General features: G+C 44.6%; 3 protein-coding genes across 4 annotated transcripts; 1 reads left to right on the top strand and 2 right to left on the bottom strand.

Annotated features, from left to right (window-relative positions):
* Positions 1–484: 484 nt before the first annotated feature.
* On the bottom strand, positions 485–4,806 carry tmem263 (transmembrane protein 263). The gene is made up of 3 exons (XM_028958647.1): positions 4,538–4,806; positions 3,207–3,268; positions 485–2,065 (listed from the first exon to the last, which is right to left on the bottom strand). The coding sequence occupies exons 2-3, from the start codon at positions 3,259–3,261 to the stop codon at positions 1,767–1,769; spliced, it is 354 nt and encodes a 117-aa protein (XP_028814480.1). The 5' UTR covers positions 3,262–3,268; positions 4,538–4,806; the 3' UTR covers positions 485–1,766.
* A 2,620-nt stretch (positions 4,807–7,426) lies between these two features.
* LOC114766941 (NAD-dependent protein deacetylase sirtuin-3, mitochondrial) lies at positions 7,427–16,759 on the top strand. Of its 2 annotated transcripts, none has more exons than XM_028958318.1 (8): positions 7,427–7,563; positions 13,555–13,744; positions 14,131–14,355; positions 14,446–14,678; positions 14,861–14,961; positions 15,037–15,198; positions 15,277–15,489; positions 15,585–16,759. In XM_028958318.1, exons 2-8 carry the CDS (start codon positions 13,563–13,565, stop codon positions 15,807–15,809), a joined length of 1,341 nt encoding a protein of 446 aa, XP_028814151.1. In that variant the 5' UTR covers positions 7,427–7,563; positions 13,555–13,562; the 3' UTR covers positions 15,810–16,759. The 2 variants fall into 2 exon arrangements, with proteins under 2 accessions (XP_028814151.1, XP_028814152.1); XM_028958319.1 differs by having other exon boundaries at positions 7,445–7,563; positions 13,515–13,744.
* An 81-nt stretch (positions 16,760–16,840) lies between these two features.
* On the bottom strand, positions 16,841–27,703 carry ric8b (RIC8 guanine nucleotide exchange factor B). The gene is made up of 10 exons (XM_028959177.1): positions 27,433–27,703; positions 26,607–26,654; positions 25,864–26,499; positions 24,501–24,595; positions 22,918–23,068; positions 22,723–22,818; positions 21,961–22,105; positions 21,670–21,814; positions 20,794–20,907; positions 16,841–18,125 (listed from the first exon to the last, which is right to left on the bottom strand). Exons 1-10 carry the CDS (start codon positions 27,514–27,516, stop codon positions 18,017–18,019), a joined length of 1,623 nt encoding a protein of 540 aa, XP_028815010.1. The 5' UTR covers positions 27,517–27,703; the 3' UTR covers positions 16,841–18,016.
* Positions 27,704–27,820: the final 117 nt, after the last annotated feature.

Below are 27,820 nucleotides of genomic sequence, written 5' to 3' on the forward strand. Positions count from 1 at the left end.
TGTCACTGTGTCCCTGCAGCACTTAGCATGAGCGCCTGGCCTGTCCCCAACCGCCTCAGTTTGATGAAAAGTGACGCGGACCAGTAGCCTTGCCGAAACACGGCCGTCTATCAGTGTCCTGCACATCATCAACCCCCCCACTGAACCCCACCGTAGGACAAACTGAAACAGATACAGGAGAAAATCGATTGTACCAGATTTCTGGTGCGCACATGGGGTTAATGCATAATGTGGGGCTGATAAATCAATTCGGGGTTAAATGCAGAGGGCACATTTTGTTGTGTGAACCCATTGTGTGTTGTGCTTCACAATGACTATCACTTCGCTTTGCTTGTTTGCATTTAAAAAAATGGACAGTTTCATTTGTAATTTTGACATGTAAGTACACCGTTATCATGAGTTTTCCACTTTAATGTAAAACACCACAGATTCTAGTTTTACTGTAAGGAGGCCTTGTTGTAATCAGATGAAATTCCGAGTAAAGTTTCACAGACACTTTGGTATGATTTATTGCAATTTCACAGACAAAATAAAAACCCTGGGGGGGGATGGGGGGGTCAAGTCAGCAACAGTCACAGTTCTCTCTTCTGCACAGCATTTACCAAGATCATGTGATTTCCCCAGAGCAATGAATTTCATTATTTCTGTCTCAATACAACCTTTAACACAGTGACACACAGAACTCAAAACTCCAAAACATTCCACAACAAAAATTGACATTATTGGTACTAATGAAAAAAAACACATGTATCAAGTACCAACAATATTAATAATAATAATAATAATAATGATGATGATGCTGCTGCTGTGAGAAATTGAAATCATATACAAGGTGCTAGCTGGATTCAAAAATACATATCTTTTTATTTTGAGGAATTAGGCAAGAAAATCGTGAATTGGTTTTTGCAATGCGTTTTCTGGAATGGTCAATACAACGATGCGAAACAGCCATCGCCGCCGCCAGATGATGAAACAAAGCCTAAGTGCTCAGTACATCTTATAAAAATGCTCTGATACGGTTTAGGCCAGGGGGCACACTCCACTGCAGCCATTCTGTCTGCTCAGTGACGGCACAAGCGGCATCACTTTCTCGGTTCTGGTCTTAAAGAACATGAATCAGGTCGAGGGCATGGCAGATAAAGAGCTGGTTCACTGCACCGCCAGCATCTGTCTGCGCTGGCTGGTGCCGTTTGGAGTGCAGGAAGCGATGGCTGCTGTGAATCAGGGCAGCGGAGCCACAAAGCAGGGGCCCAGAGGCACGTGCTCGGTAATCTCAAGAACGGAATCGATCAGCAAGATGGAAAACGGCCATCAGCTTCCCGTGGCCCAAGCATTTCAGGAGTCTTATCTCGGCCGTGACGCAGCAGCCGCCCTCATTGCAAAACCCCCATGAATCCACCGTGTTAAATGGAAATCGTCTCTGGGCCACCGGTTGCGCACCAACAACAAATAAATCACACAACATTCGTAAAACACTGAAAAGTAATATAATGCTCGTCACCATACTCATCAAAAGAACAAACTACACTGAACAATCCTCTGTATAAAGGGGCGTGTTCTGTAAAAGGAATACCTTTTTTGGTTTTCGGTTAAACATTCATTGTTCGGACTTTTGCAACCCCTTCACACGTTCACCACCTCTTCAGTCGGTGGCTGCTAAATGGGAGTCGTCAGAGCCCTAAGCCCCACGGCAAAATGGAAACCCTCTGGGTTTTTCACCAGCATATTACAACGACCAGGTCACAACCTCTGCAGTGCCATCTGCCTCAGTCAGACTTGTCTTTCTTCTTGGCTCCTCCGATCGGAACTTTGTTGGCAACCGCCGAGCCCACGGCCGAGACGCCTCCAGCGACGGCGGTCACGCCCCCTTTTACAAGCCCCACCCCCACTGATGGCACAGCAGCCACCGTGCTGACTGCAGACTTGGTCAAGTCGAAGCTCTTCCCGCCGACCCAGGCCACCCCTCCCACCGTGGCTCCCACGGCTCCCTTAGTGATGCTGAAAAGCCCCCCCGTGACTCGCGAGAACATGCCTGGTTGGGGCTGGGGGTGGTCCTTGGAGGCATCTGTGGACAGAACAAGAACACAGCAAATGAGCAAAGCTGACGGTCACAAAGATCCCCAAACAGAGCAGAAAATCTTTATGTATAATATATACAGCATATAGCATGGTTATAGGTTCTAGTGGAAAGCAGTGCACTTTCAAACTAAAGATTCAAGATAAGAACCCACAGAAGATCAATGGAGAGCCCTGCGTTTTTCTCAGGTCCTGCTCGCAACATCCTGGCAAACATTTTTCCACATTTTTAAACGAATATTTTAGATAATTGTTACAAGGTGCTTTTCCACCCTTACATGGTCCTTTTAAATGTTCTTAGATGGCAAATTACTTATGATGTGAGGACAAGGTTTCCACCTAAATGTAGAGATTTTTATAGTAATTGAACATTTATTTATTCAAATTGTACACAGATAACACATTTAGTAAGTAACTGAATATAGTGTAATTGAACATAAACAATCCACACTGGTTTTAAAGGGCCATAATGTCTTCTACATTCTTTATATGTCATCATGCAGCGCCATGTTTTCCACAGAACTGAGTAATCCTCATTCCTCTCATATTGCAATAATTACACAACAGACCGGTGGAGACAAGTTTAAAGGCCTCAGTCAATGGAACAATACAATAGCGCCACCATGTGGCAACAAAAGTAATTCATAAATATATACATTTTATTTTGCTCAATGGAAAAAGGAGGCGGTGTTAAGTTCATTTAAATGGAATCAACTGTTGCATGTTAAATGCTGTTTCCTTTTTTTACTGAGCAAGAACAAAGTGAGAAAAAATATTTTAGAGACAGCATCATCAGAAACATGTTTTATTGACAAAAGTGCATATTTTATTACCCATGAGCCCTACTGAAAGTATTCAGAACTTGTTGCATTTGTAGCACATCTGCACCACAACCGAAACTAAAATCCTACACAAACACAGACTCACATTTAAAGAACACCTAAGTCCATGAAAACGGACATGGACACAGGCATGGGCGTGTATCCAGGTCCCCTCCCACCCACTAACTTCTCATTCCACTGCTACCTTGCTGAGGCTCGGCCCCACAATGGCAGACTGACGGCAACGTGGCCTGAAGGAAAAAGCACTGCTGGAAGGGTCTGGCCTGACGGGTTGTGGCGCACACTCACCCCCTGCTTGGTACGCGGGCTCTTCGTTCTGCTGCTGCTCTGTTGTCTGACTCATTTTCCTCCTGCAAAAGGATAATATATATATATATATATAAATTATTTTATGGAATGGAAGACAGTGGTAGTAGCCTAGGGGTAACAGACTCGCCTATGAACCAGAAGACCCAGGTTCAAATCCCACTTACGACCATTGTGTCCCTGAGCAAGACGCTTAACCCTGAGACCTTCCTCTTTAGAGAATATTTAGATTAACTTGTAACAGAGTGAATAAAAAGATTGTATTCGTAGTTGGGGGTCCTAGTGAACCAGAATTGATCACTTCATTGATTGTAACACGAAAGCACGTTGTAAGTCGCTCTGTATAAGGGCGTCTGTCAAATGCCTTAAATGTAAATGTTAAATGCAAGTTGCTCCAGGGGGGACTGTCCCTGTAACTACTGATTGTAAGTCGCTCTGGATAAGGGCGTCTAATAAATGCTGTAAATGTAAAATGGAAGATCCCTACACCCAGGTGTGAGAAACTTGTTATTCCTCAAACGTGCAATCCTGAGCACGGGTAAATATTTTCACAACTGTAAGTGGAGATTATAGGCGCGCCACACCCCTGGACCCCAAGGCCAGCAGGGGGGTGGAGGCTCCGCCTCTCGAAAACAAGCTTGCTCTCACTGCATCCTGTTAGTGACACCGGCCCCAGGTATTCAGGGCCGCAGGACGGACCCGTCCCTGTCACCCCACCCCCTGTTGCCTGAGCCTAGGGTGTGACCTTGCGCCGACACAGAAAACAAGGCGGACCAGTTCGCTGCGAAAACACAGCAAAAATAAAGTTTCTTCTGCGGAGTGAAGCCAGGAAAAAAAAAAAAACGTCGCAATTCCACAGCCAATAAGCGCCATAACATAAACTACAAAATCATTATAGACACTAGGACTAATGTGGATGATGGCATTGTTTTTGAAGAGGAGGAAACCAACTGAAAGGCGATGCAGAGGGGGCCCGAAGGACCCCCACTTTCCATGCATGCACCCCATAAATACCTGGCATATTTCAATACTGGCGAGACGTAGCGCGTTTTCTGTTTAATTTACCGACGTGGCCAGGACATTCGGCCCACGTCCTTCAGACGTGAGAGTCGACGCTGGAAAAATTATCGAATAAAAAGCAGGAAAAAACACCCCACACGCCGCGTTGAATACACGCAAGGAAACGCACGTTTACTGAGAATCCGAGTTACCGTTAAGTTGGCAGCAGCGATCAGAATCTGCCAGAAATATTGTGTACGATGTCGTTTCAAGTTCAGAACAAAAGACGCGTTTTGCGTGATGGACGTACTTACCGCAGCCACAGTTCAGGAGCCCTCGGTCGGTGAAGAACTTTTTATTAACACTTTCCTGCGTCTTTTACCCAAACCTTTTGGGCGCTCCAGCAGGACTATGTGTTAAAAAATAAAACAAAACAATGCAAGTGTACTCTTTTAATATTTGGAAGTTGCCTTCCTTAAAGTAAAAATAAAAAACCTTCACTCGTAAAGCGCGCCGCTTCGCAGCCTACGTGGCGCTCTGTTTTGCGCCTTTTGACCGTCTTCCACAGTGGAGCCATTCAAAGAGGAAGTGACGTTCCACGAAGATGTTGCCAGGTTTGACGGATATTCGCCAATCGCTTATTTGCTTTGGCAACAAATGAGCAGACACGGGCTCTCTCGGGTTATATTTTGGTGGACTTGCTTACGAAACAAAATTTGTTGTCATACAGGCTACTGAGATATAGTAATGATATAAAAAGCTCAATATAAATTTGAGGTTGGATAATAACTCACTGCAACATCATCTGAAACATAATCAAGATTTCATTTGAGGTTTGGTTTATTGTCGGTACAACAGTATACACAGTATACCGTGTATTGAAATAATGTTTCACACAGACCCCCCATAGTGCAATCATAAAATAAAAATATATATGTATATACACACTAAACTAAACTATACTAACTAAAACTTCAGCTTAAATATTGTACAGGTTATCTCTAATCAATGCACTGGTATAAAGAATTATAATATATAATCAATAGATCAAGTTTCTTGTTAAATGTATAAAGTTTTTTTTTCAATAATTTTTGATAGCTGAACAATTGGGTTTTCTTATAGTAAAGTATTTGTGAACTTATAGCTATTTATAAATATTTATAAAAGGATAACTGTAACACCCCTTCCCCCAACCCTGTTGGTTTCAAGTTAGATTTCGTGTGGATACAACACCTGCCCATGGCATAGGCAGCATACTCTGCTAAGGGGCGCCATTCACAGATTCAACTAAAGCCTATTAAGTATTAGTAGTAATAATAATGATACTTAACTTTCCTCCCCCATGCCGCGCCACTCCTCCATCTACTGGGCTCTCAAGTGTCATGCATTGAGCATGACTTTTTAGTCTTTTGTCATGCACATCTCATCTCTTGCTACAAAAAGGCTAAATACTTTAATTGTCTGTGCCATGTATCAAGTCGTTTCTTCAATAGTTCTGAGCCATTAATAACAGCAACAACAACACTAATAATAAAATTATTAATGAAACACCCCACGGCCCATCCAGCAGGGTGGTGGCGGGGATTTAGTTAAATGTCATTTGAGAGCCTTCCATCTAATCTAAGCCTTTTCATATTTCATATTTTTATATATTTTGATCTAAGTATTTTAAATTTGCAATTGGTAAATTTGAAAACAAGAATGTCTGAGACAAAGCTATTTTTATGAGAATATCTATACTAGCAGTAGAATTTACTGCTAAAATCTTGCCTAGGGCTCCAAAGGGCCAGGTCCTAAAATTCCTATACGAATCAATGAAATTGACCAATTCGTTTTTATAACAAAAATATACAGTTCAAACATTACAAACATCTATAACAAACACATCACAACTCATATGGCACTTCTAGAACCGAGTTGGCATGTTTGCACGATTTTATTGAACTGGTTGACTATCCTTACCCAGATCTGGCAACAGCGTGAGCGCAACATAAATGTTCGCTGCCCATGGGTTTGGATCGACGTTCATTCAATTGTAAAAAGTTTGTAAATTCTAAAAACGTATATTTTCAATGTATTTCGATACTTTCAACGAATTATGTTACACCCACTCGTGAATACTATTGAACTTTCCGCGTCTTTTGATTCGCTCGCAGGCACCCATCCAGGAGAGTTTCTTTCCTCTGGTGTATGGCCACGTGGATATCGTTTCATGTAATTGCATATCATGCCGCAGCCATACGTTACAGTCACATTACAATCACATCTTCCAAAAAAACAAACACTTTCTACCAGAAAGAAAATCAGATATTAGATAAAAAATTAAATAACGGGAGCATCGGGGGAAACTGAGTTTATATTTCTCGGCGCTCTGAGTATGAAGGACTAAACTAAATGTCCAAGGTCAGAAAAGTGGTTCATCTCTCTCTCTTTAAGGAGAGACAGAACCTGCTTAAATACGATGCAACTTAGAACAACACGATATTCGGAACAAACACGCTGAAGCAGGCACTTAGCACCACTGCGTCCCTATGCAAGTGTCTCCAGGGGGACTGTCCCTGCATCTACAGTCTGTGTAAACGTACGTGTAGGACATCGAGATTTCCCTCTGCAGCCCAGGTACAACGCACCTGTCGGTATTTTCCTAGATTCGTTTTTTTTTTACTGTAAACCAGGTAAAAAGTGTTCAGGAGTCGGACAAATGAGGATAAATAGAATGAGGGTAAATGAGTGCAGGTCCACCTAGCGATTCCATGTAAACCACAGGCTCGTTTTACTCTGAAAAGCAGAAGACTTGGACCACTGCGGGTCACTAGATGGCAGCAGAGGATAGGAGGACATTTTTTTTTCACTTTTTGCGCCTAACAAAATGTTTAAAGTGACCTAAACGTTTATGGATCACGTGCGTTATGACGTGGCGAATCCAAAATACGATATACTCTGCTATTTAATGAAGCATAGTAATCAGAATCATATTTATTGGCCACCCACGATGAATTTGACACCCTATGTGTCTCAAGCAACAATAATTAAAAATGTAAAAAAAGGTATTTGTGCAACATTAACAATACACGATTCGGATCTTATTTACTAGCAACGCACAATATACGGTTTCTAACCCAGACACCCAGGTTTTCTGTATTATTACATCCTATTTGACTGTATGTAAATATTGGCGGGAGAGAGGCGCGCTCCCGCGCTGGGATTGGTAAAGTGACGCACTTCCTCTTCCTGAAGTATTCCGCCGCACCCCGTAACTCCGTCAGGCGGCGGGACGGCGCTCCGGGCGCGGTAACGGAGCGGACGTGAGCGGAACCGCCGAGCTTCCCGGGAGGAGCAGGTTGGTGCACGACGGCGCTTCGCCTCGGTTAGGAGCCGGAGCCGCGTCAGCGTGGAGAAGCGGCTCTCTCCGCTGACCTGGGACCAGTCCGCTCGTTTCTGTTGCGATGCTCGGAGCGCGGGTTCGGGTGTCTGTTGCTGATTCCAGATCAGCGCGAACGACCGTTTCACCAGGGCTGCAGCATTCAAATAAGATTCATATAAAAGAATCCGTGGTACGGTTAGCCATATTTCCTTGGCTCTCCCGGCAATTTCAGGCCCCAAATTCCGCTAATTTCCGTCCATTTTCCAGACGCTGGTCATAAATAATAAATCAGTGTCTCGCTGCTGGGAATAGAGATCTTTCCAACCGACTTACTTTCTCTGGTTATGGATACACGTAACATCAAATTATGTGAAAGTTATGCATTCATTTATTGATTTTACCTTGTTGTGCTTTATTCTATTTTGTGATGCATGATCTGCTACTCTGCTGCTTTAATTCAGTCGGGACAGTCTGCGCATTGTAATGAGTTCTCAATATATCTACTTATTATAACTTTAATGACATGGTTTTTAATGTGTGGCACAAGGGCCTTAACCCACACAGATTAATTTTTCATGCGGAGACTGGAAAAGCATGTCTAAGTGGATTGAAGTGTGGGATTTGACTGGCCCCCTCCAGAACTTAAACTTTTTTGGTCTTCTGCCACTCCAGTGTGGGCCTTTTTTTCCGTTTGCACAATGTCATTGTCCTGAATCCTTCAAATTTCAGTCCTTTTGTGGATAGCAGCAGGCAGGTTTTTTTTTTTGTTTTTAATTCTGTTTTGATGAGTTGACCTGTCACAGCGCCACAGCAGCATCCCCAAAGCATGCTTCACCGTGACCCGTTAAAAGCTGAAGTACAGACCGTATATAATCTTACATAGAAATGGTTCTGTCCTCAAACCCCAGCTGACATTCCATCCCTTTGAGCAAACGCCAGATTCATGGTGTGTCTGTGTCTCCGTGTGTGCACATGTGTGTTATGGGTTATCATATTTCAGCCATCATGCTGATTGATGAATCAAACACTTTTAGAGGCCTTGAGAATTAGTCTGCACATCTCAGTTTTCTCTTGAACGCTGATGTGACTGGATGGTAGTAGCCTAGTGGGTAACACACTCTCCTATGAACCAGAAGACCCAGGTTCAAACCCCACTTACTACCTTTGTGTCCCTGAGCAGGACACTGGTCTGAATTAATGTGTCTGATAAATGCTGTAAAGGTAATTACATTTCCACCACAAGCAATTACGCTACAAAGACTTAACAATCTCACCTCCACCATCTGATTTTAGGGGCTCAAACCAATGTTGTCAGTCCAAGGTGTTTGTGCAACTCAAATTTTCCTGGGCTAGAGCCAAACTGTGAACACACTCTAGATTAGGCTCTGGCTCTAAAATGTCCCTGGAACTGGCCTTGGTGTCTGGATGCATACCGAATTGCGGTTCCAGACAGATTTGAAGATTTCCACATTTATTAAAGTATTTACTGAGCTTCAAGGTATTTTCAAGGACCTTGGAATTTTGGTAAGAATCTTGCCATGACTGGTTATTGCCTTGGTAATGTTTCCTTGGACAACTGTGGATCCTTTTAAGTTCCCAGAGGTGTTTAGCACTTGTTGGCCTCTTTGCCTTCACTCTGCGGTCCAGCTCACCCCAAACCATCTGGATTGGGTTCAGGTCCGGTGACTGTGGAGGTCAGGTCTCCACTTTTTGTTAAGTACATAAATCCACATGTGTTCATTCATAGTTTTGATGCCTTCAGTGTGAATCTACCAACGTAAATGGTCATGAAAATAAAGAAAACACATTGAATGAGAAGGTGTGTCCAAACTTTTGGCCTGTACTGTACATTCCCATTGAATTATATAGATGCAAGCTGTTTTCTTGAGCCCTTGTATGTACAGCAGATGGCGCTATATTCTTATCCTGCTCAGTTGGAGGAAGACAAAGTGCAGACCATGTGACAATGGGGATGGTTAAATTTTTGGGCCAGAACGATACCATGGTATTTTAAGAAAATTTGCATGAACCATATTGCAAGTTACTACGACTTTTAGTGCAGTAGTAGTGAGTCAGAAATTGAAATGCAGATGACTTTTAATCTTGCGATTAAAATAACTATAGGCACAGCAATGCTCAATTATTTAGGTTTTGGCTGCACGTGACCACCTTATAATGTCCGGTTCCTTCGAGGGCAGAAACAAGCTCTTTCTGGGTTTTTCTACTCACGGTTAGTTTTTAATTTTTACGTATGTGGCTGCTTGGACTGAAAGGGATTTATAATTGCATTAATGATTCATAAAACACGCATATAGTTAATGAATAATATAAATCCCAGCATGTTGTATTCCTTTTCCACCACGTTCATGTGATTTAATTGTGAAATTGCTGGCTTGTGTCGTGACCATGACTTTCGCAAAAACGTTTAACCCGGCATTATTCCGGACTATATGATATGGCACAAGCGCACGCTGAGTGCATATGTGGTGAATAAATGCAAAATCGGAATATTTAACTGAGAAATATGTTATTAGGCGGGTTTGTGGGTTTTTGGTCTGATTATTTTGCCACTTCATTACAACTCATTATAAGACGAATACATTACTAAGTTTGTCTATTTTAAGTGTGAATGTCACTGTTTCTTTTTCAGACAATTAAAGGTGTGAGTTGATAGTACAATGTCATTAGTTGCTGCTGGCAACATCAGACACACACACACACTTGCAGGTTTCCCTCTTTGAAAAAAAGATTATATTCAACACAAATTAGTAGCATTGTGTCATCTGAACCCAACAAAGAGGCCGCACTAAATGATCTGTCATTAGTGGATGGGCGTGGAGAAAAGGAAGGCGCTTTTGCCTCTAAGAGTGCTGAAGACTGTCTCCATGACGACCAGCATGCCTCCCCAGCAATGGTGTAGGGGGCAGCAGATACCAAAGGCACGCTTTCTCATTTCAAATCGGAGGTGAAACCTCAAGCAGTTTTTTTTATTATTATTATTTTATTAAATTTAAAAGGGCGATATATGTATGGCGCCAATGATGGCCCGCCCTTGTACATCTTAATTTTCTGATGGCCTTTCGATTGGCTCCATCGTTGTCTGGCTGGCTCTGCTGCCTCCTCATCCCTGGTGCATGTCTGGGTGAGGGGAGTCCCGTGTCAGAGGAGGTGGGGACTTTGGCCGCAGTAGGTGTCACGCTAAGGGATTAAAGCAATTCCACTTTTCAGGGCCGAGGGGTGATGCAGAGCAGTGAAGCGGCGTGCTGCATTGTCGGCAGCCTTAATTAGATTACAGTAGCCCCCTGGAGAGGCAGCCTCACCCCTGGTGGTCCCTGAGAAGACTTGCTGTGGGCACGAGGGCCTGAGATCTCATACAATGGCCTGCCGCCCACTTCTTTCTCTCCGGATGGTCAGGGTGGACCTGCCTCCTAAATCTTGAAACAATCCACCCATGTCTGACACAAATTGTAATATCTTACAAATGTGACTATACTGTTTTTTTTAATATAAAGAATACATGGTCATATATTTACAGTACTAGATATAGGTTATATATGTGGCATATGGAGTAGGTTTTTTTCCTCATACCAAGTTACCTGTGATCAACAGATATACTAGTTATGGCATTGTGATGTCATTTTTATTACATATTTCCCAGCCGTTGTACCGGGAGTCGACGCGCAGATGCCAGCTGTTGCATCCACCTGCCACATTCTCACCCCTAACCTCCATCCTCGGTGTCACCACTGGTAATCGCTGTTAATTGGCCAGCAAAGCTTTGCTCTGTTTGAGTTTGAGCCTTCGGAGCTACAGCTGAACGGCCTCATTCCATTGCCGGCTGGCCGTTGCTGCCCTTGTCGCCATGGTTTCCTGACAACGGAGTTAGTTTTTTTTTTTTTTTTTTTTTTTTTTTTTGCCCGTATTCACACAGTGAGCCTGCATCCCTGTAATGCAGATTATTAAGAGAATGATGTAATATCTAATTTCGCCTGTCGGACCCAGATTACGTCACCCCCCCACCCGTCCACCGAGCAAATAAACCTAAATGAAGACGCCGATATAAATCTCCCGTTGTGCCAGGCCAGCATCGCTCCGCTGGCCGTCCTTTGAACGCGCGTGTGTTATGTTGACAGTTAACCTGGTGACGTGACACAAGAACCATTACTGCATAATTGATATCGTCCAATCGTGGCGACCCCCGAGGACCGAATCACTCTTCACTGGTCAAAGGAATTCCTGCTTCTCTTCCATTAAAATACGAAAACGCGCACTTTCACCACGATGCTGTGTGGAAAGTAGGAAATCCTGTATGGAAGGTGTGAGTATGCAGAGGTTTTTGGAAATGAAAGGGGAAAATGTTTTCTTGGTTATTTCGAACACTCCTTGTTACAGACCTGGTGGCAAGACCTCCTATTTCTGACCTTAATAAGTCATTTTGTGATTTATTGGCCAACCCAGCTGTGTGTTTTATGGCCGACGATGAAACAAAGGCTCTGACCTCTAACCCCCTGCAGTTTTGTGATTGGGTGGGGGGGGGGGGGGGGGGGGGGGGGGGGGGGGGGGGGGGGGGGGGGATTGACGCACTAGGACTTTAAGCAAGCAAACACATGAGCTCCTCCTCTTCTTCCAGCAAGCTTGCGCTGGCTAAGAAGCTGTTCAGACCTGCCGGTTGGATTCAGGGTTTAACAAGCTAACCGAGGACGGATGCGTCCACGCGGCTAAATGAAAATGTTTTCATGTCACATGTGGCCCAGTTGGATGTTAATGCCGGAAATGAACTGGGTCTAAGAGATCTCAGTGAACCACAGTGTTACTGCTGTTTCACTATTGTTGTATTGTGTGTGTGTGTGTGTGTGTGTGTGTGTGTGTGTCGTCATAAAACAGTCCTGACGCCAGCAACTGTCACAATCAGCTGTTGCTTTCGTGTTTGTCCCTTAATGTTTTTATGACTCTTTGACAGCCCCATTGTCCTCCGCCGCCTCCCTAATGGTCCCGTCACATCACTGCCCTCGGGATGATAAGGAGATCCAGTGAAAGGGGCTGCTTATCTCTGTTAGAAGCTAGAATGCCTCCCTTTTTTTTTTTTTTGTTTAAATAGGACTCATTGTCTCTCACTTCTCTGTCCCCAGTTCCTCTCAACCCCCGGTCTGGTCACTTTTATTCATTCACGCATTGGAAGTCGTATGAAAAAGCCGCGACCCCAGCGTCCCATCCAACCGTTCCATCTTCAGCAGCTACCCTTCTTGCCTCAGGGGCCTTCAAGGTTCTCTTGTCTCTTCCAGCTGGACTTGTTGACACAAGTCGGTTTCACTCTCGCTCGCATTCACTCTGTCCGTTACGCTCCCGTCCCCTCGTTCCGTCTCTCTGAGCAGGACAGCGGCTGCCGGGGTAAGAAGGTGGAGGCTGAGGCCCACATCAAATATCCTTTCGTTAGTGCGGGGACCGTTATTAAACCTAAACTATCTCTCCCCTGACAGAACAAAGCTAGTGTGTGCAGGTCCAGTATATGATTTGCTTTTTAAATATGGTCATGAAGTACAGAAATTCACCGATTAGCTTGAACTCCACTATGCTGAAAAGGTTTAAAGAACCACCACCCTGAGAAAGATGATAGTGTTTCGATGACGCCCTTATCCAGCGCGACTTACAATCAGTAGTTACAGGGACAGTCCCCCCCCCTGGAGACACTCAGGGTTAAGTGTCTTGCTGAGGGACATGATGGTAGTAAGTGGAATTTGAACCTGGGTCTTCTGGTTCATAGGCGAGTGTGTTACCACCTAATAATTTTCTATAAACTGGGTTGCTATTTTTTTTATTTGTTTAAAACCTCAAAACTGGCACATCTGTGACTGAGTGCAAAACCCTAATCTGGTTTGAAGTGTTCAACGTTTTGGTGATTTTTTTTTTTTTTTTTTTTTTTTTCTTAGTAACAACCTTATCATCACGGCAGCATTTTTACATTGATAGATGGAGAAATGAGCAAGGCTGAGCTCAGCAGGGATAAGAGGATCACCCGCAGCTCCGCCACCCAGTCCAGACAGGCAGACGTTAGTTGCCCTGACCAACCCGCCGGACGGCCTGGTGTTGCAACAGATTCAGGTTTGGCTCAGGACCTCAGCATGATGAGCGTCAACGAGCAGCAGTCGTCACTACCACGGTGCGCAATTAAACAATTTTCATATATGTTAATGTTGTGTGTTTATTGGGCAGATAATATGGATATGGTTCTCTACAATTGACAAATTATAGAAGAAATAGCCAAAAGAATCCATTAACTAATAGAAATATAGTTTTAATTTAAAAAAAAAAAAAAGAAATATTAAGAAACGTTTTTTATCGCCCCCTTGTGGTATATAAAAATTATTTTTAAAAGGACATTGCATATTGCGCCATTAGAAAGCATCCATATTAGGGCTCCAAATTACATGATCAATGAAAACAGAAGTGTGTGTGTGTGTGTGTGTGTGTGTGTGTGTGTGTGTGTGTGTGTGTGTGTGTGTGTGTGTGTGTTTGTTTTTTACATGTTATTTCAACTGTTTTCAGTAAAGGGAGGCTTTCCAAGGCACGCCTGAGTGCCAGGGCTGTTCCATCAATTGACCCAAGGCCTCAGTCATTGGCCTCTACCTCAGCAGTGAAGATGCAGGGAACTCCCATTTCAAAGCGTGGCATGGGTACCATCGCGCGGCTTATGAAGCTCGGCCGCCTCCGTAACGTGGTGGTGGTTGCTGGAGCAGGAATAAGTACGGCCAGCGGCATTCCAGATTTCAGGTGCCACTTTTATGTTGGTTTATTGCTGAATATTTAACATCCCCGTGTGATTTTAATATTTGTATAATGTTTTTGTTTGGTTTGTTTCAGGACCCCAGGTACGGGCCTGTATGCAAACCTGAAAAAATATGACCTTCCATACCCAGAGGCCATCTTCAACATTGACTACTTCTCCAATGACCCTCGACCTTTCTTCTCCTTGGCTAAAGAGCTGTACCCTGGGCGGCATCGGCCCAACTACGTCCACTACTTCATCCGCATGCTGGATCACAAGGGCATGCTGCTGCGCATGTACACGCAGAACATTGATGGGCTGGAGAAGAGTGAGTTCGGTTTCACTGCACGATTGTCTCATGTTGCAGTTTGGCTTAGAAAGTGCTCCGGAATGAGCTGGTGAGCCCAATCAGGCGTGGCAGAGCCTGGAGAAGTCCGGATCCAGTGCATCCAGGGGGAGCGTTACTGCGCGTGTTTGATCTTACAGTTTTGTATTGTCTTTTCACTTTAGTGTGTGGCATCCCTGATGACAAGCTTGTGGAGGCTCATGGGAGTTTCGCCACCGCTTCATGCCACCTGTGTTACACACCATACCCAACGGACGAGGCCAAAGTAAGAACTTTACGAGTGACATTTGTTGTTCCCAAGGATGCTTCATCAACAGATTTGCATCTGTCTGCTTTGCAGGACGCCATCATAAATGACCGAATCCCAACCTGCTCGTTTTGCCAAGCGACCGTGAAACCCAGTGTCGTGTTCTTTGGTGAGGACCTTCCTGAAAAGTATTTCCTGCACACAAAGGATTTTCCCAAGGCTGACCTGCTCATGATCATGGGCACTTCGTTACAGGTGATGTGGACCGGCCAGTTATTGCAATGAAAACCTCACTGTTTCTGTGTGTTGTAACGTGGGTGACGTGTTGAACAGATTGAGCCGTTTGCCAGCCTAGTGAACACCGTGAAGTCCACAGTGCCGCGCCTCCTCCTGAACCGCGACGCCGTGGGACCCTTTCAGCGGCAGCCTCTGAGACGGGCCGATTACATGGAACTGGGGGACCTGGTGGACTCGGTCAAGAGGCTTGCCGAAGACCTGGGGTGGCACCATGAGATTGAGCACTTGATGTGGAGTCATGAAAATGAGGTATTATTAATAATTGATCCAACACTAAATTTGCTAAATTAATTAATTGTTAGAATTTTTTTATTTATTTGTTCCTTTATGTATTTGTGACTTAGGCCATTCCTGTAACCTTGGTGCCCTGTCCTCCACCGGTCAGTACCCAGCAGCTGTCTCAGCAGCGAGTGAATGGGTTGGGGAGGAGAGGGGCAGAGCTGCCGTGCGACAGACGGCCCCCCAAAACTTTTAGATCGGGGCTCCCAGAGCGCGGCTCCGGCAGTGAGGACTCTGACTCCTCGGAGGCGGACAGTAAGAGCACAGAGTCCTCTGGGCCCAGTAACTAACCCGAACCCGACGGGGCCTCAGTCTGAGCCTCCTGCTCGGCATCCTGCTGTCTGCTGGTAACAGCAGGGGTCTTCATTATCTGCTTAAACACCAGAGCATCCAGGCCAGAGGTCCCACTGTTTTAATGTATTTTTTGTAATGTACATTGATCTGGGAGTGTGAGGTGTGTGTGTATGTGGGAACAATAGCACTTGCTATAATTTTATTTCTATTTTGCACCATTAAATTATCATTAAATACTCCTCCTTTTGGTAATCACAAACAGTCTGAAACCTCATCCATCAGCTTTCTCTCCCCACCCCACCTCCCCTGTGTATTCAGGGACATCTGTCATTTCATCTTTTCTTGTCTCAAAGTCTCCAAATAGTTTTGGGGGAGGAGAGCGGGCTGGAAGTTGTGAGTTGAGAGCAGACAGTGCTAAATTAGCATGGGAGGCGTGACCCCGCAAGTGTGCAGAGCCCTGCTGTGTGTGTTCTCAGAGGTACCAGGCGGGCGGGGGCGGCTTCCCTTCCCTTACCTAATAAATGTCTCCGCAGTGCAACAAAGAGCCCCAATATCCTGCTGTGTGTGTGAGCTACAGTTTTTGTGTGTGTGTGTGTATATAAATGTCATTTAATGCAAAAGCATTTATTCAGTTTTGCACAAACACTGTACCAGAGTCTAAAAGCAGGCCATTGTGTGGGTGTTTAGCCAAGGTGCATGGTGATGGCATTTAAATCTTATGCTTTATTTCCATCTGTCTGGTTAAGGCAACCACACCGGGCCCGACTTAAATTACTTTGTTTGTTCTGTACACTTATAGAACATAAACTAGTAATAAACATCATAGAACTGCTATGTTAATGTTAAATATGTATGTGTGTGCAACTGTTCAACCTTTTGGCAAATGCACATTTTGCATTTGTCATTATGTCGAATTATTTTTAATAAAATTGATATAGTTGTGTGACTGAGTTGTATATTCCAAAGATTCACCTTTCACCCATTAATATATTTACTCTGCAACTTACATATACAAAAAAACACAAAGTACATACAGACTTAAGTTTTATTCAAGAAATATGAATACAAAAGCCCACATACGTATCCAGATAGCATTCAGATTGCGTGAGGTGGACTGAGTGTCTACTGTGGCAGTGCACGTGAGCAGTCCACCAGAGTGACCTGGGGGAGGGAAAAGTGGTCACATCCTAGAAAAAAAATAAAATATATAAGGATTGTCATGAAAATCTAACCAAACTGATTTCAAGATTACTTTTGGGGAAAAAAAAGACAAATATGACCAATGCTTTACCCAATGATCTGCATTAAAACTAATGAAATATGACCAATATAAGATACACTCTTGCCTTCAGAAAAAAAAAAAGTGCCATTCTGTAACCAGGATCAACTGGTCACAAGCTCACCCTGCCAGTGTGTATTTGTGCCACCACACAAGAATGTACATAAAGCCACCAAATTGCATTCCATGCATACAACTTTAAAAAAAACTACAGTATTTCAAAGTTTACCAGGGGAAAAAAAAAACTGCAAAAAACCTGCAGCTGTTAAAAAACACAGGAATACATTTTTGTACAGATCAATATGCAGTTAAGTCTAGTTGATTTTGAAAAAGCAAGGAGATAAAAAAAAAAAAAAAAAAACCAACCACAAGAGAAATCAAAACAGTTCACCATATAGTACTTACATAGACCAGTTCACAGAAGGCCACTGTTATAAGCAGGGTTCTGGTCCAACACCACTCCATTAGAGCCCATTCATCAAGATACACGTTTACTTATACTGAATTAATTATTTTTGTGTAGGTTACTATTGGAACCACTTTTCACTATGGCCTGAAAGTTGGTTTGGGTAATCAAGGTTGTAATATTTGGCATCAAAAGCAGTTTGCACTATCATCAATCATGTTTTTGTCAAGGTAAAACAAAATCAATCTGTATCAATTAACACAACAGAGTGGAATGATTATTAGTACCAATTAAAAATCAGTAGGCTTCCAGTTGTTTTCAGTGGTTCCTAAACAGCCATCCGTTCAGCATGTCCAATGTTTGTCAGGACAAATAATAAATGTTTCCTCCACCGCAGCTCGTCTCTGGCCCGGCCTTGTGTTTCTAAGGCTTGGGCTGATGGGTTCCTGGTAAGACGGGGTAAACCCTCGCTCCTTAAAAAGGGGGAAGACACAGGCGGGTCCGGGTCACGGAGCCCTTCAGTCAGAGTCGGAGTCTGAGCTGTTGATGGTGCACTCGCCAACAGTCTTCTCAAGGGGCACCAGCGTGCCGTCCTTCCTCACCCCCATGGGCTTAATCAGCTGCTGCCTGCAAACAAAAATGACAACAGTGTGTGACTGGATATCCTGCTGACAAGTTACCAAAGACAGATCAGTTTGATCTCACCAAAAAAAGCATTTGACTACTATGACGAATATGCTGGAATGCAATAATGTATTACGGTTTTAATCAAAAACTTGCAACACCAAAAGTTACACAAAATACAGTGATGTATACACACATACAAAATATTGTACTTTTTCCCCCTGTGGATTCTGTGTGGATCACTCTGCCATACCAAACACTACTAATCTCTACTATACAATGAAAAATAAGCCAAATAACGCTAATATTTTTTTAAATAAACAAACATACTACACAAAACATCCTCAAAAATCAAATGAGTCCTCTTATCTGTGTGTTTTGTCTTTTTTTTTTTTTTTTTTTGCTGACTAATTTCTCATTACAAATCCACCTGCTCCTACAAAGGGACTTCTTTTGCGTTTGTTATTGTCACATTGAGGTCCCTGCACTAAGGAGGTCCACTGTTGTGTTCTTTTCCTGTCAATCAGTTGCAGGAGGGCCCTTGGAGCTTCAGAGCCACCCCCCTTCCCCCACCGTACTGTGCCGCGCTTGCACAACACACACAAATCAGTCCAGGCACTTCTTTTGGAGATGTCCCTCGCTCCCCCTCCCCGACAGTTTAATTACAGGATCAGTGCTCATTCTAATCTCCTCAAAGCCTCGGCCTCCCATCCCTGCTAATCCAATTATATCTGCACCGTGTGTCACCAGCGCACCCCGAGATGATTCATCAGGGCATTATCCAATCAAAGCACACCCTAAGATGATTTATCTGCTCATTATCCAATCAAAGCCTTCAATAAAGCTATTTCGCATTCATTTGCCAGGACCGCACAGGAACGGCAACACAAATAAACCTGTAGTTGTGAGATATAAAAACAGGTTCCCAGTCAGCTCTCTTTCTTTATGAAGAAAGCATTTACATTTACAGCATATATCAGATGCCCTTATCCAGAGCGACTTACAATCAGTAGTTACAGGGACAGTCACCCTGGAGCAACTTAGGGTTAAGTGTCTTGCTCAGGGACACAATGGTAGTAAGTGGGATTTGAATCTGGGTCTACTGGTTCATAGGCGAGTGTGTTACCCACTAGGCTACTACCACCCATAGCAGCAGAACTTGCTTGATTCTGCAGCACAAATCCAGCTACCCATTTCCTAAACTCACCTGTGCAACTGTAAACACATGCATGTCTTTGGACTTAAAAACACAGCTAGGAAGGCGTAACACAACCCACCACATGCATAATACCTGCTGCATTCAGACAGTTCGAAAGGATTTAGGAAGTATTCTGGACTATTTCTTTCTATCTATCTCTAATATTGAACAATTTAAAGTGGTTTGATGTCAAGTTGCCACATTGTGTAATGTCACGTGTTGTTACAAATCAAGATGTGAAATGTAGGGATGCATGGATAAGGAAGCTAAACCTGTTCTAACTCTAACCCTAATTTTTAAAAGCTGAAGAGGCTGGACAGTGATGGAGCAAGGAAATGTGATCTGTATAACTGTTAACTGCTTTCAAAAAAAAAATTGTGACTAATGTTTACTGCCGCCCTTCTCAGCATTTCTATCTGCTGCTATAATGTCCAAACCCACTTGCAACCATAAACTGGATTTAATTCACATTTGCAGCATTTAGCAGATGCCCTTATCCAGAGATTGGATCTCAGAAGACTGACATACATTTAACTTATGGTCATTGGCACTGATCATAGAGATTTGGTCACTGATGCCGTGTATCACGGGTGACCTGGGCCTGGACTTGTTTGGTGACTTAACTGCAACCTGTGTGTGAGTGTGTGTGTGTGTGTGTGTGTGTGTTAACGCGCACAGAGTCGGTACTAATTGGGACTACTCAGGGAGGGGCGCACATTCTTCTAAAGCCTTGAACGTCTCCCAAGAGCTCATAGCAGGCAGCACTGGTGGCTGTTGCTCCGAACGCCCTCTCCACCTCTGCAAACGCTTCCTCATAACGCCGAAGAATAGGGGAGGAGAAAGGCAAAGAGAAGGTCCATTTTGTGGGAGGAATCCACCTCTCACAGACACACGCGCCTCATTACCAGCCTAACCCACCCAAACAATATCAACGACATCCACTTGTGCCTGCAAACTTATTTAAAGACACATGTACACACACACACCCCTAATTGAGCCTATGTCTCAGTCTACCTCTCGTTGTGGACAATGTTGTGGCCTCTCTTCAGGAAAAAAAAGGTACTGAGAATAAAGGCGGGACACGTATACGTTATACAGAGGGCTGAAAGTAGGACATAATGCCAGCCGGGCTCGCAGCCCCACCGTGTGCCAATTAGCAGGTAATTAGCGGCGCGCGGGGTAATGAGGGAGCGGCGGTGAGCCGCAGGCTGAATGCGGCAGCGCCATCGAGGCTGGCCGTAATTGGGGCAGCGGGGTGGCGGCAGGACATTCCTGTCGTAACGAATCGGTTGGTAGGGAGTGCGCTCGGTGTTGCTTGCTGTAGCGTCATCACCTTTATTCTCAATGTGTGTGTGTTTGTGGTCAGGACGGGTCTTGGCCACAGGAGTCACTTCTGCTGTTACTAAACTTCTTACAAACGACACTTTCAATGTGTACAATAATGCACTGGTCCATACTGGTCATATCTTTTACCTTGTCAGCTGGTCAAACATGTTGGCAAGCTTTTGAGCCTCATACTCCTTCTGCTCCTCAGTCATCTCCTCAAAGGGCATAGGCTCCTCAACGTGTCCCGTTATGGGGTTGATGCTGACACAAATAACGAGAAACCATTTATTTAATCGTCATTTATCAACAGAGTAAGGATAATAGTGAATGAGGGGTTTAATAAGTTGTCAGCTGTTGTTTTTTGGGCTGGGTGCTTTTCAATACTGATACCTGAACGATGATTTTAAAGGTTAAAGTTACTAATTTTACTGAAATTGATGAGTTGTTTTTTACTTGGCAACAAAAAAAAACAAAAAAAAAAACAGTTCTGCAGTTTCTTACTTGGGCCATCTCTCCTTTACCAGGCAATTTTATTTTTATTTTTTTACAGAAAAGTCAGATCATGCATCAAAACATCACCAAACAAAGGTGACATACTGGATACTATGGGACTCAAGAGTGGCATTTTCTCAGTGTTAATGACTTATGATGTCAAATAAAACATACAAAGAATGTATTATGTTCTGAAAAGAGAACACACATGAGACCAGGTGAAATTTGAACTCGCCTGCTCGCAGTTTAGGTTTTCTTTCCAACATCTATGTATTTGTGTTACATTATGTCAGACAGAAGGTTTTTAATCTAGTCAGATTGCGAGATTAATTGTGTGAGTTGAAATTCATTTTTGAATGAATGATCTGAGCATTTCTGTCAGTATCAGAAGTCGGTGCCTTAATGGTTTCTGGCCCAGCTGGATATTTGTGAGTGGTCAGTCTGAACAAAAAAAAGACATGTAAAACCCGCCACCACTCTGTTAAAGTTGCCCACAAGAAAGCATTCAAAGAAAACAAGAAACAAACTTACAAAGGTTTGGCTGATTTGTACTCCTCCGTATCAGAGTCTTCATCTTCTGAGTACTGCGTCTCCCCACGACCTCCACCCAGAAGACCTCGAGCCAACAGGAGCCCTGCTGCACTGCCGTACCCAGTGTACTTCACCAGACTATCCACTGGAGAGGGTGAGAGAGTGAAAGAGATTGTTGTACGCATATACTTCTTTCAAACCACTAAAATATTTTATATTATATATTTTATTATTATTATTCTAATGACATGACTTCATTTTCACTAATCTGTCACTGTATAACACTCTCACCACTCTCTTTGCACAGCACAAAAAGGAACTCCGCAGCACTCTGCTTCACCCCCATGTCCACGTGGGTCATGAGGCGCACCAGTTTGTTGCGGAGGGTGGACCCCACTTCCGGTCTGTTCCTCACGTCTTTTAGTGGGGGCAGCACCTGCATAGTCCATTTAACACTGTTACACAAGTCATGAACACAAAACAGACTGGGCAAAATGGAAATCAACACATAAACCTCCGGTCTTGTCTTTAAATGGGACATGGGCCTCTAGTTAAGGAACAGGTTGCCTAATCCTGGTTTTCAGCCCTGGTCCTGGAGGGCCTCCCCCATCTGGTATTTTTCAGGATTCTGGACAGATCCCCAGACTGCTAACAATGATCTGAGGCTAATTAAGGCAGATTTTTCAAAAAGACATTCAGGCTGGTGAGGTTTAAAAAAAATCCATCCCATAATTTACTCATAAAATTCCATCAGACTGGAACCAATAAAATAATTCAGCATTTATAGAAAAATCTGGGCCTGTACCATCTGTCGCTTGCACGCTTTGGTGCTTTGTTGTGACACACCAACACACACCTTTGCAATGAATATAACTGCTGAAACTATGCTTGCAAAGCATTATGGGTCAAACACGTAGCAACTGTTTTTTTATGGTATGAATTTGGACCAATATTTGATGAAGGGACAGATCCATATTCTTTGACAAGCCATGTTTCTAAGGATGCTTTTGTAGAGTACATCACTAAGCCTCAACTCTACTTGACGCTGCTTACCCGAGCTTTGAGGTATCGGCGGATATCCCGGTGCTGTCTGGAGCTCTCTGTCAAAAGGCTAAGCACAGGCGTCAGACCTTCTTTGTAGTTCGCCCCCTGTGGGGAAACAAAAGCCGCATGAGCCTCAAGGCACAGGGGCTCAAGAGCCACTAGCTGCTGTCGAGAAAGGCTATATATGTGCGGTCAAGCCCTCACCCGGTCTATCCTCTTCTCCATAAAGTCCAGCAGCACCTGGATAACATCCATGTTCTTTCCGCCGTACTCCTCTAGACCCCCCTGCATGGGAACGTCGACCAAAACGTCCAGGCAAGACGCCTGAATGTTACTCAGGAGGTTAATGGCATGGCTGTGTAGAACAGACAAAGAAACAAATTAACAGTTTAGCCTGAAGCAAAAATGTAAAAAAAAAAAAAAAAAAAAAAAAAAAAAAACAATTTTCAAGAAGGATCTGCTTTGACGTATAAAATTCAAGTTACTGCAGAATGAAGGGGAGTGGGTTTCCTGCACTGTCTTATTTGGGGATTGTTGGGACAATCATCACCGTTGAAATACTGGCAAGATGAAACATTTGTTTTACTACATTACACCATGCGTGTTATTTCACAATTTGGGAGTTTTGTACATAACGTAATCAGAAAAAGCAAGAGAAATAACAAGAATAAATTATTACAACCACAAAGGCAATCGCTGACCACCTCAGTGTGACTCAGTCAGACTGCTTTGTTAGGCAAGTAGGTTGAAGAACTGCAGGTCAAATAGTATCTCCTCCATTGTGGCGACGGTGTCACCAGACCAAGGCATTCTACAGCTGAGGGGGGGCTCAGAGCAAAGCGAATCTGCCATTAGAGAATGCCACAAGGCCACATTAGCGGAGGAGGACACAGTCCCAGAATGCATGAGGATGCCCCTGTGGGTGGTGGGCTTCACCATTAATCACTGCTGGGTGACACCCCTTCACTCAAGCGCCCCGCGCTGGGATTCTTATGTCTTGCCGCCCTCGTGTCACTGATCCAATCAATCAATCTAAGATATCTAAGAATGCCCTGACACCACAAATAAACAGATAAACTAGAACTTAAGCAAATCTCTGTTGTGCCAAAAATATGAATAATATGAAACATGAAACAAAGAGAACTCACTGAACATTAAAAATGGAAATATGATGGGGAATATCAAAGTGAGAGATACATTTGCCTGTATTTCCTATTTAAAACCAGGTCCTGAGAACATTAAATTAAAATGATGATTGGTTCCCTTGCCGCTCTAACACCATGTACAAGATAACTGAGCAATATGAGTGTGGACAGAAGCTAAAAGGTGTTTCAACACAGAAACCAGGTTTGTGTTTCTGACAACAAAGGCAATAAAATCCGCAGACAGGAGGTGCACGATGCTTCATCAGAATACATGTCTATGGGAGTAAAAGGGGGGTGGGGAGGGTTAAAGGGGTCCAGTCTGCATAAATAAAAAAAAATTTAAAAAAAACGTCAGCAGTATGTGAACATATCGTCACATGGCTGCACATTGCACTAGTAGCAATGACACAGATGGGGCGCCATGCCTTAGTATTGCACTTACCAGTAATAATAATTATAGGCTCAAAGACATCTTGGGAATGAGGGAGATACACATAGAACCCTTTCACCTTAAAACTGTGTTTTAAAGCTGCTGACTGAAACCTGGTCTGGCCTTTTGAGAACCAGTGCTTTGCGGCTGGTATAGAGGTGTTCACCATGCACACAAAGGAAATGTGCATTTACGGTTAGATGGGTTCTGACCTATGTGCTTCCTCAGTTTTCTCCTCAGTCTGAGTCCTCAGCAGCAGCAGGTGACGCATGATGGCCACGATAAGGCGAAGTTGGTGGTCAGCATCCTAGCCATGCAAACAAGACAAAAAGGAAGAAATTAACCCGATTCCTACAGTAATTCATTTTTAATTCCTTAAACCACAGAATAAAGCAAGAACATAACTTTTTATTGGAATGAGTCTCTTTTTAAGAAACTGAGAGGTAAAGAGCCAGGAGAGAGATATCAGGCACTGCTACCATGGTGATGCTGGACCGAAGAAAAGGAATTTATGACTCCCAAAATCCAGGGGAACGTGTGAAGAGTGGGGCAGGGAAATGTGGGAGGTAAACAGAAAACCCTCCTCATGACCCCCTGAGCCAAGAGTTCACAGACAGATCAGAGTATCGGCATGCACACAGAGCACGGCAGGAGGTGACAGCGAAATGAAAACGGTGGCACTCTCTACGGTTTGTCTCTCAATCACTAATGGACAGACTGAACAAGAATGAACAAGATGAGAGATGAGACCGAGATGAGTCAGTACATTAGAATTAAAGCTGTAATAATCCATCCGCACGCTTGGTTTTATAGCGGCCAGTTTCCCTTGACGTCTCGAGCAGAGGTCAGTGTGATGTCCAGTGGCAAGAAAACAATGAGACACCATGTGCATGTGCAATACTGACAAAAGCAAACAAAACCAGGAAATAGGGAGCATGAGAGCTGAAATTCCTCAATTTTATAAGAATATCATTATCAGCTTGTGTGTCTCAGAAATAATTTCATTTACGTACTCCGCATGTACTATTTCTGTTAAAGAGTCATGAAAAATCTGTTAAAGCCCATGAGTTTCAAGCTCATGTTGAACTAAATGACTGTATGTGTGTTATTAATTATGTGTGGCTAATATTAAATTATACAATGATATCAACTCGCCACATCATTTAGTTAATTTAATCCATGTTTATTTTAAAGGTCATTCCTCCTCAGGCTGCATTTAACCCATCACCCTGAGTGAGCAGTGGGCAGCCATGACAGGCGCCCGGGGAGCAGTGTGTGGGGACGGTGCTTTGCTCAGTGGCACCTCAGTGGCACCTTGGCGGATCGGGAATCGAACCTGCAACCTTCTGATTACAGGGCCGCTTCCTTAACCACTAGGCCACCACTGCCCAGTATTGGGTATTGGCTCCTCCAGCCATGACCTTGAGCAGAAACAAGCGGTGGTAGAGAGTGAGTGAGCGAGTAAAATTCACCACTGGCCCACTTGAAAAAGCAAACACAGAAACAAAACAGCAGCTCATCTCATTTCCTCACACAGAAAACTGAGGTTAAGGTGAGGGCAGGGTCACACCTCACCTCTTCGCTGGAGTCTGACATGGTGATGTTGAAGAGGGCTTTCAAGGCCTCCATGGCCCGCTCGTTATCATTGTACGGGACGGGCGGGGTCTGCGTGGACGGCGCCGCCGCTTCATAAGGTCCCACCCAGCGCACGTCCAGCACGCGCTCCAGCAGCTGAGTGAGCAGGGTCAAGGCGCGCATCTCCCGGCACAGGTCCTCGCGCACGTCCAGCCGCAGCGCCGACAGCAGGAACAGCAGCCGCAGGGAGAACAGGCCGACCTCGTGATGCGCCGGCGTGCTCGCGCGCAGCAGGGCGCACAGGCCCTGCGCCAGCTGCACATCCGCCGCGGCCTGCTGCGCGTCCGCGCTGTTGAACACGATATTGCACATGCACTTCAGGGACTCCACCACCACCACCCGCTCCTCTTCCGCCTCAGAGCCAGAGCCAGAACCAGAACCAGCCTTCTCCTCTGCATCGCCCGCGGGCAGGCGGATCTGCGCCAGTCGCGCCAGGGTGAGGATGCCCTCGCGCGTTCCCACTGGCGCCAGCACCCGCTTGTCTCGGGAGAGGATGCGCAGGGTTTCTAGGCAAGTGCTCTGGCATCGAGGCGTTAGTGGACGACCCAGGGCGGCAACTAAACCTCTGCACAATCTCTGAAGCCAGGAAATAAGACAGGAGAGCACGAGGAGTTAGGATTTTTTTTTTTTTTTATTATTATAATAATAGTTACTAATTAACTTTCTGCTATACAGACACTTACAATACGAGCATCCTCTTCTTTTGGATCAAAAGTAAAAGTGTGTCCGTTCTGCAAAAAGAGATAAAAATGCATGATTCTGCACAATTACCACAAACAACAATAAAGGTGATAAAGACGACTGATCCCCACAAATGTGGTTCCTTGGTTAGGGTAAGACGGCATGCCTACTGCCCTCATTCCGGCTGCTCGGATGGTTCCGGCATGCAGGAATCAGTTAGCCATTAACTAGTCTGTACCGTCTGCAGGGTGGTGGGTAACACACTCGCCTATGAACCAGAAGACCCAGGTTCAAATCCCACTTACTACCATTGTGTCCCTGAGCAGGACACTTAACCCCGAGCGTCTGTCCCTGTAACTATTGACTGTAGGTCGCTCTGGATAAGGGCGTCTGACAAATGCTGCTGTAAATGTAGTCTGTACCGTGGCCCGTGCCGTACGAACCACGCCCCGGGCCGAGCCCTCCACCACGCACCACAGGCTAGCCTGCACAGATGCTAAAAACAAAGGCGACAGCTAGCATACGGACTTGCCACGCGCGCAAATAACACGTCAGCAGTGCACAGCGGCGACAAAAAGAATAAAGCAAAATTATTCGCAGAGCGATCATTATTATTATTCATAAGCAAATGTTATGAAAACGGTGTGCAGCATTCGCAGTAACAGCGTTCGCCAAGTTTAGCCGATTAGCGGCAATAAAAACCGGCGACACCGGCGTGTGATCGAATTGAGCCGCTGCCCAGACGACAGAAAGAGCAGGTTTTTGTAGCGCCAGGTGCGCCCCGGTACGGGTGCCGGTGTCCATGCGGAGGACGCCCCCCTGCCCTACCTCCGTGTTGTACTGCTTTAAAACCCTCTCCATTTCCGCGTCATTCTCGCTCTCGATCTGCGACAAAACGAGCGTCAGTTCCATCCCGGCGCGCGGTTCAGGTCGACTGTTCTTTCTTTCTTTCGTTTTATTTAAATAAAATAAAACAAAAATAAAAACGTGACGCGCGTTTGCGTGCAGCCCGCTAAAAAAAAAAACAACCAAAAAAACAAACTGCCAGGCGTCCGGCTGCTGCGCCCTCCTTTAAAAAAGCGACCCGTCAACTTTCACCCCGGACGTCACGGGGACAGAGACGCCACCGCGCCGCGCTGCGCTGCGCCGGAGAACCTCCACGCTGCGCCGCGCTGCGCAGGCTGCGCCGGAGAACCTCCACGCTGCGCCGCGCTGC

This window comes from Denticeps clupeoides, chromosome 17, assembly GCF_900700375.1.
Source record: "Denticeps clupeoides chromosome 17, fDenClu1.1, whole genome shotgun sequence".
Lineage (NCBI taxonomy): Eukaryota > Metazoa > Chordata > Actinopteri > Clupeiformes > Denticipitidae > Denticeps > Denticeps clupeoides.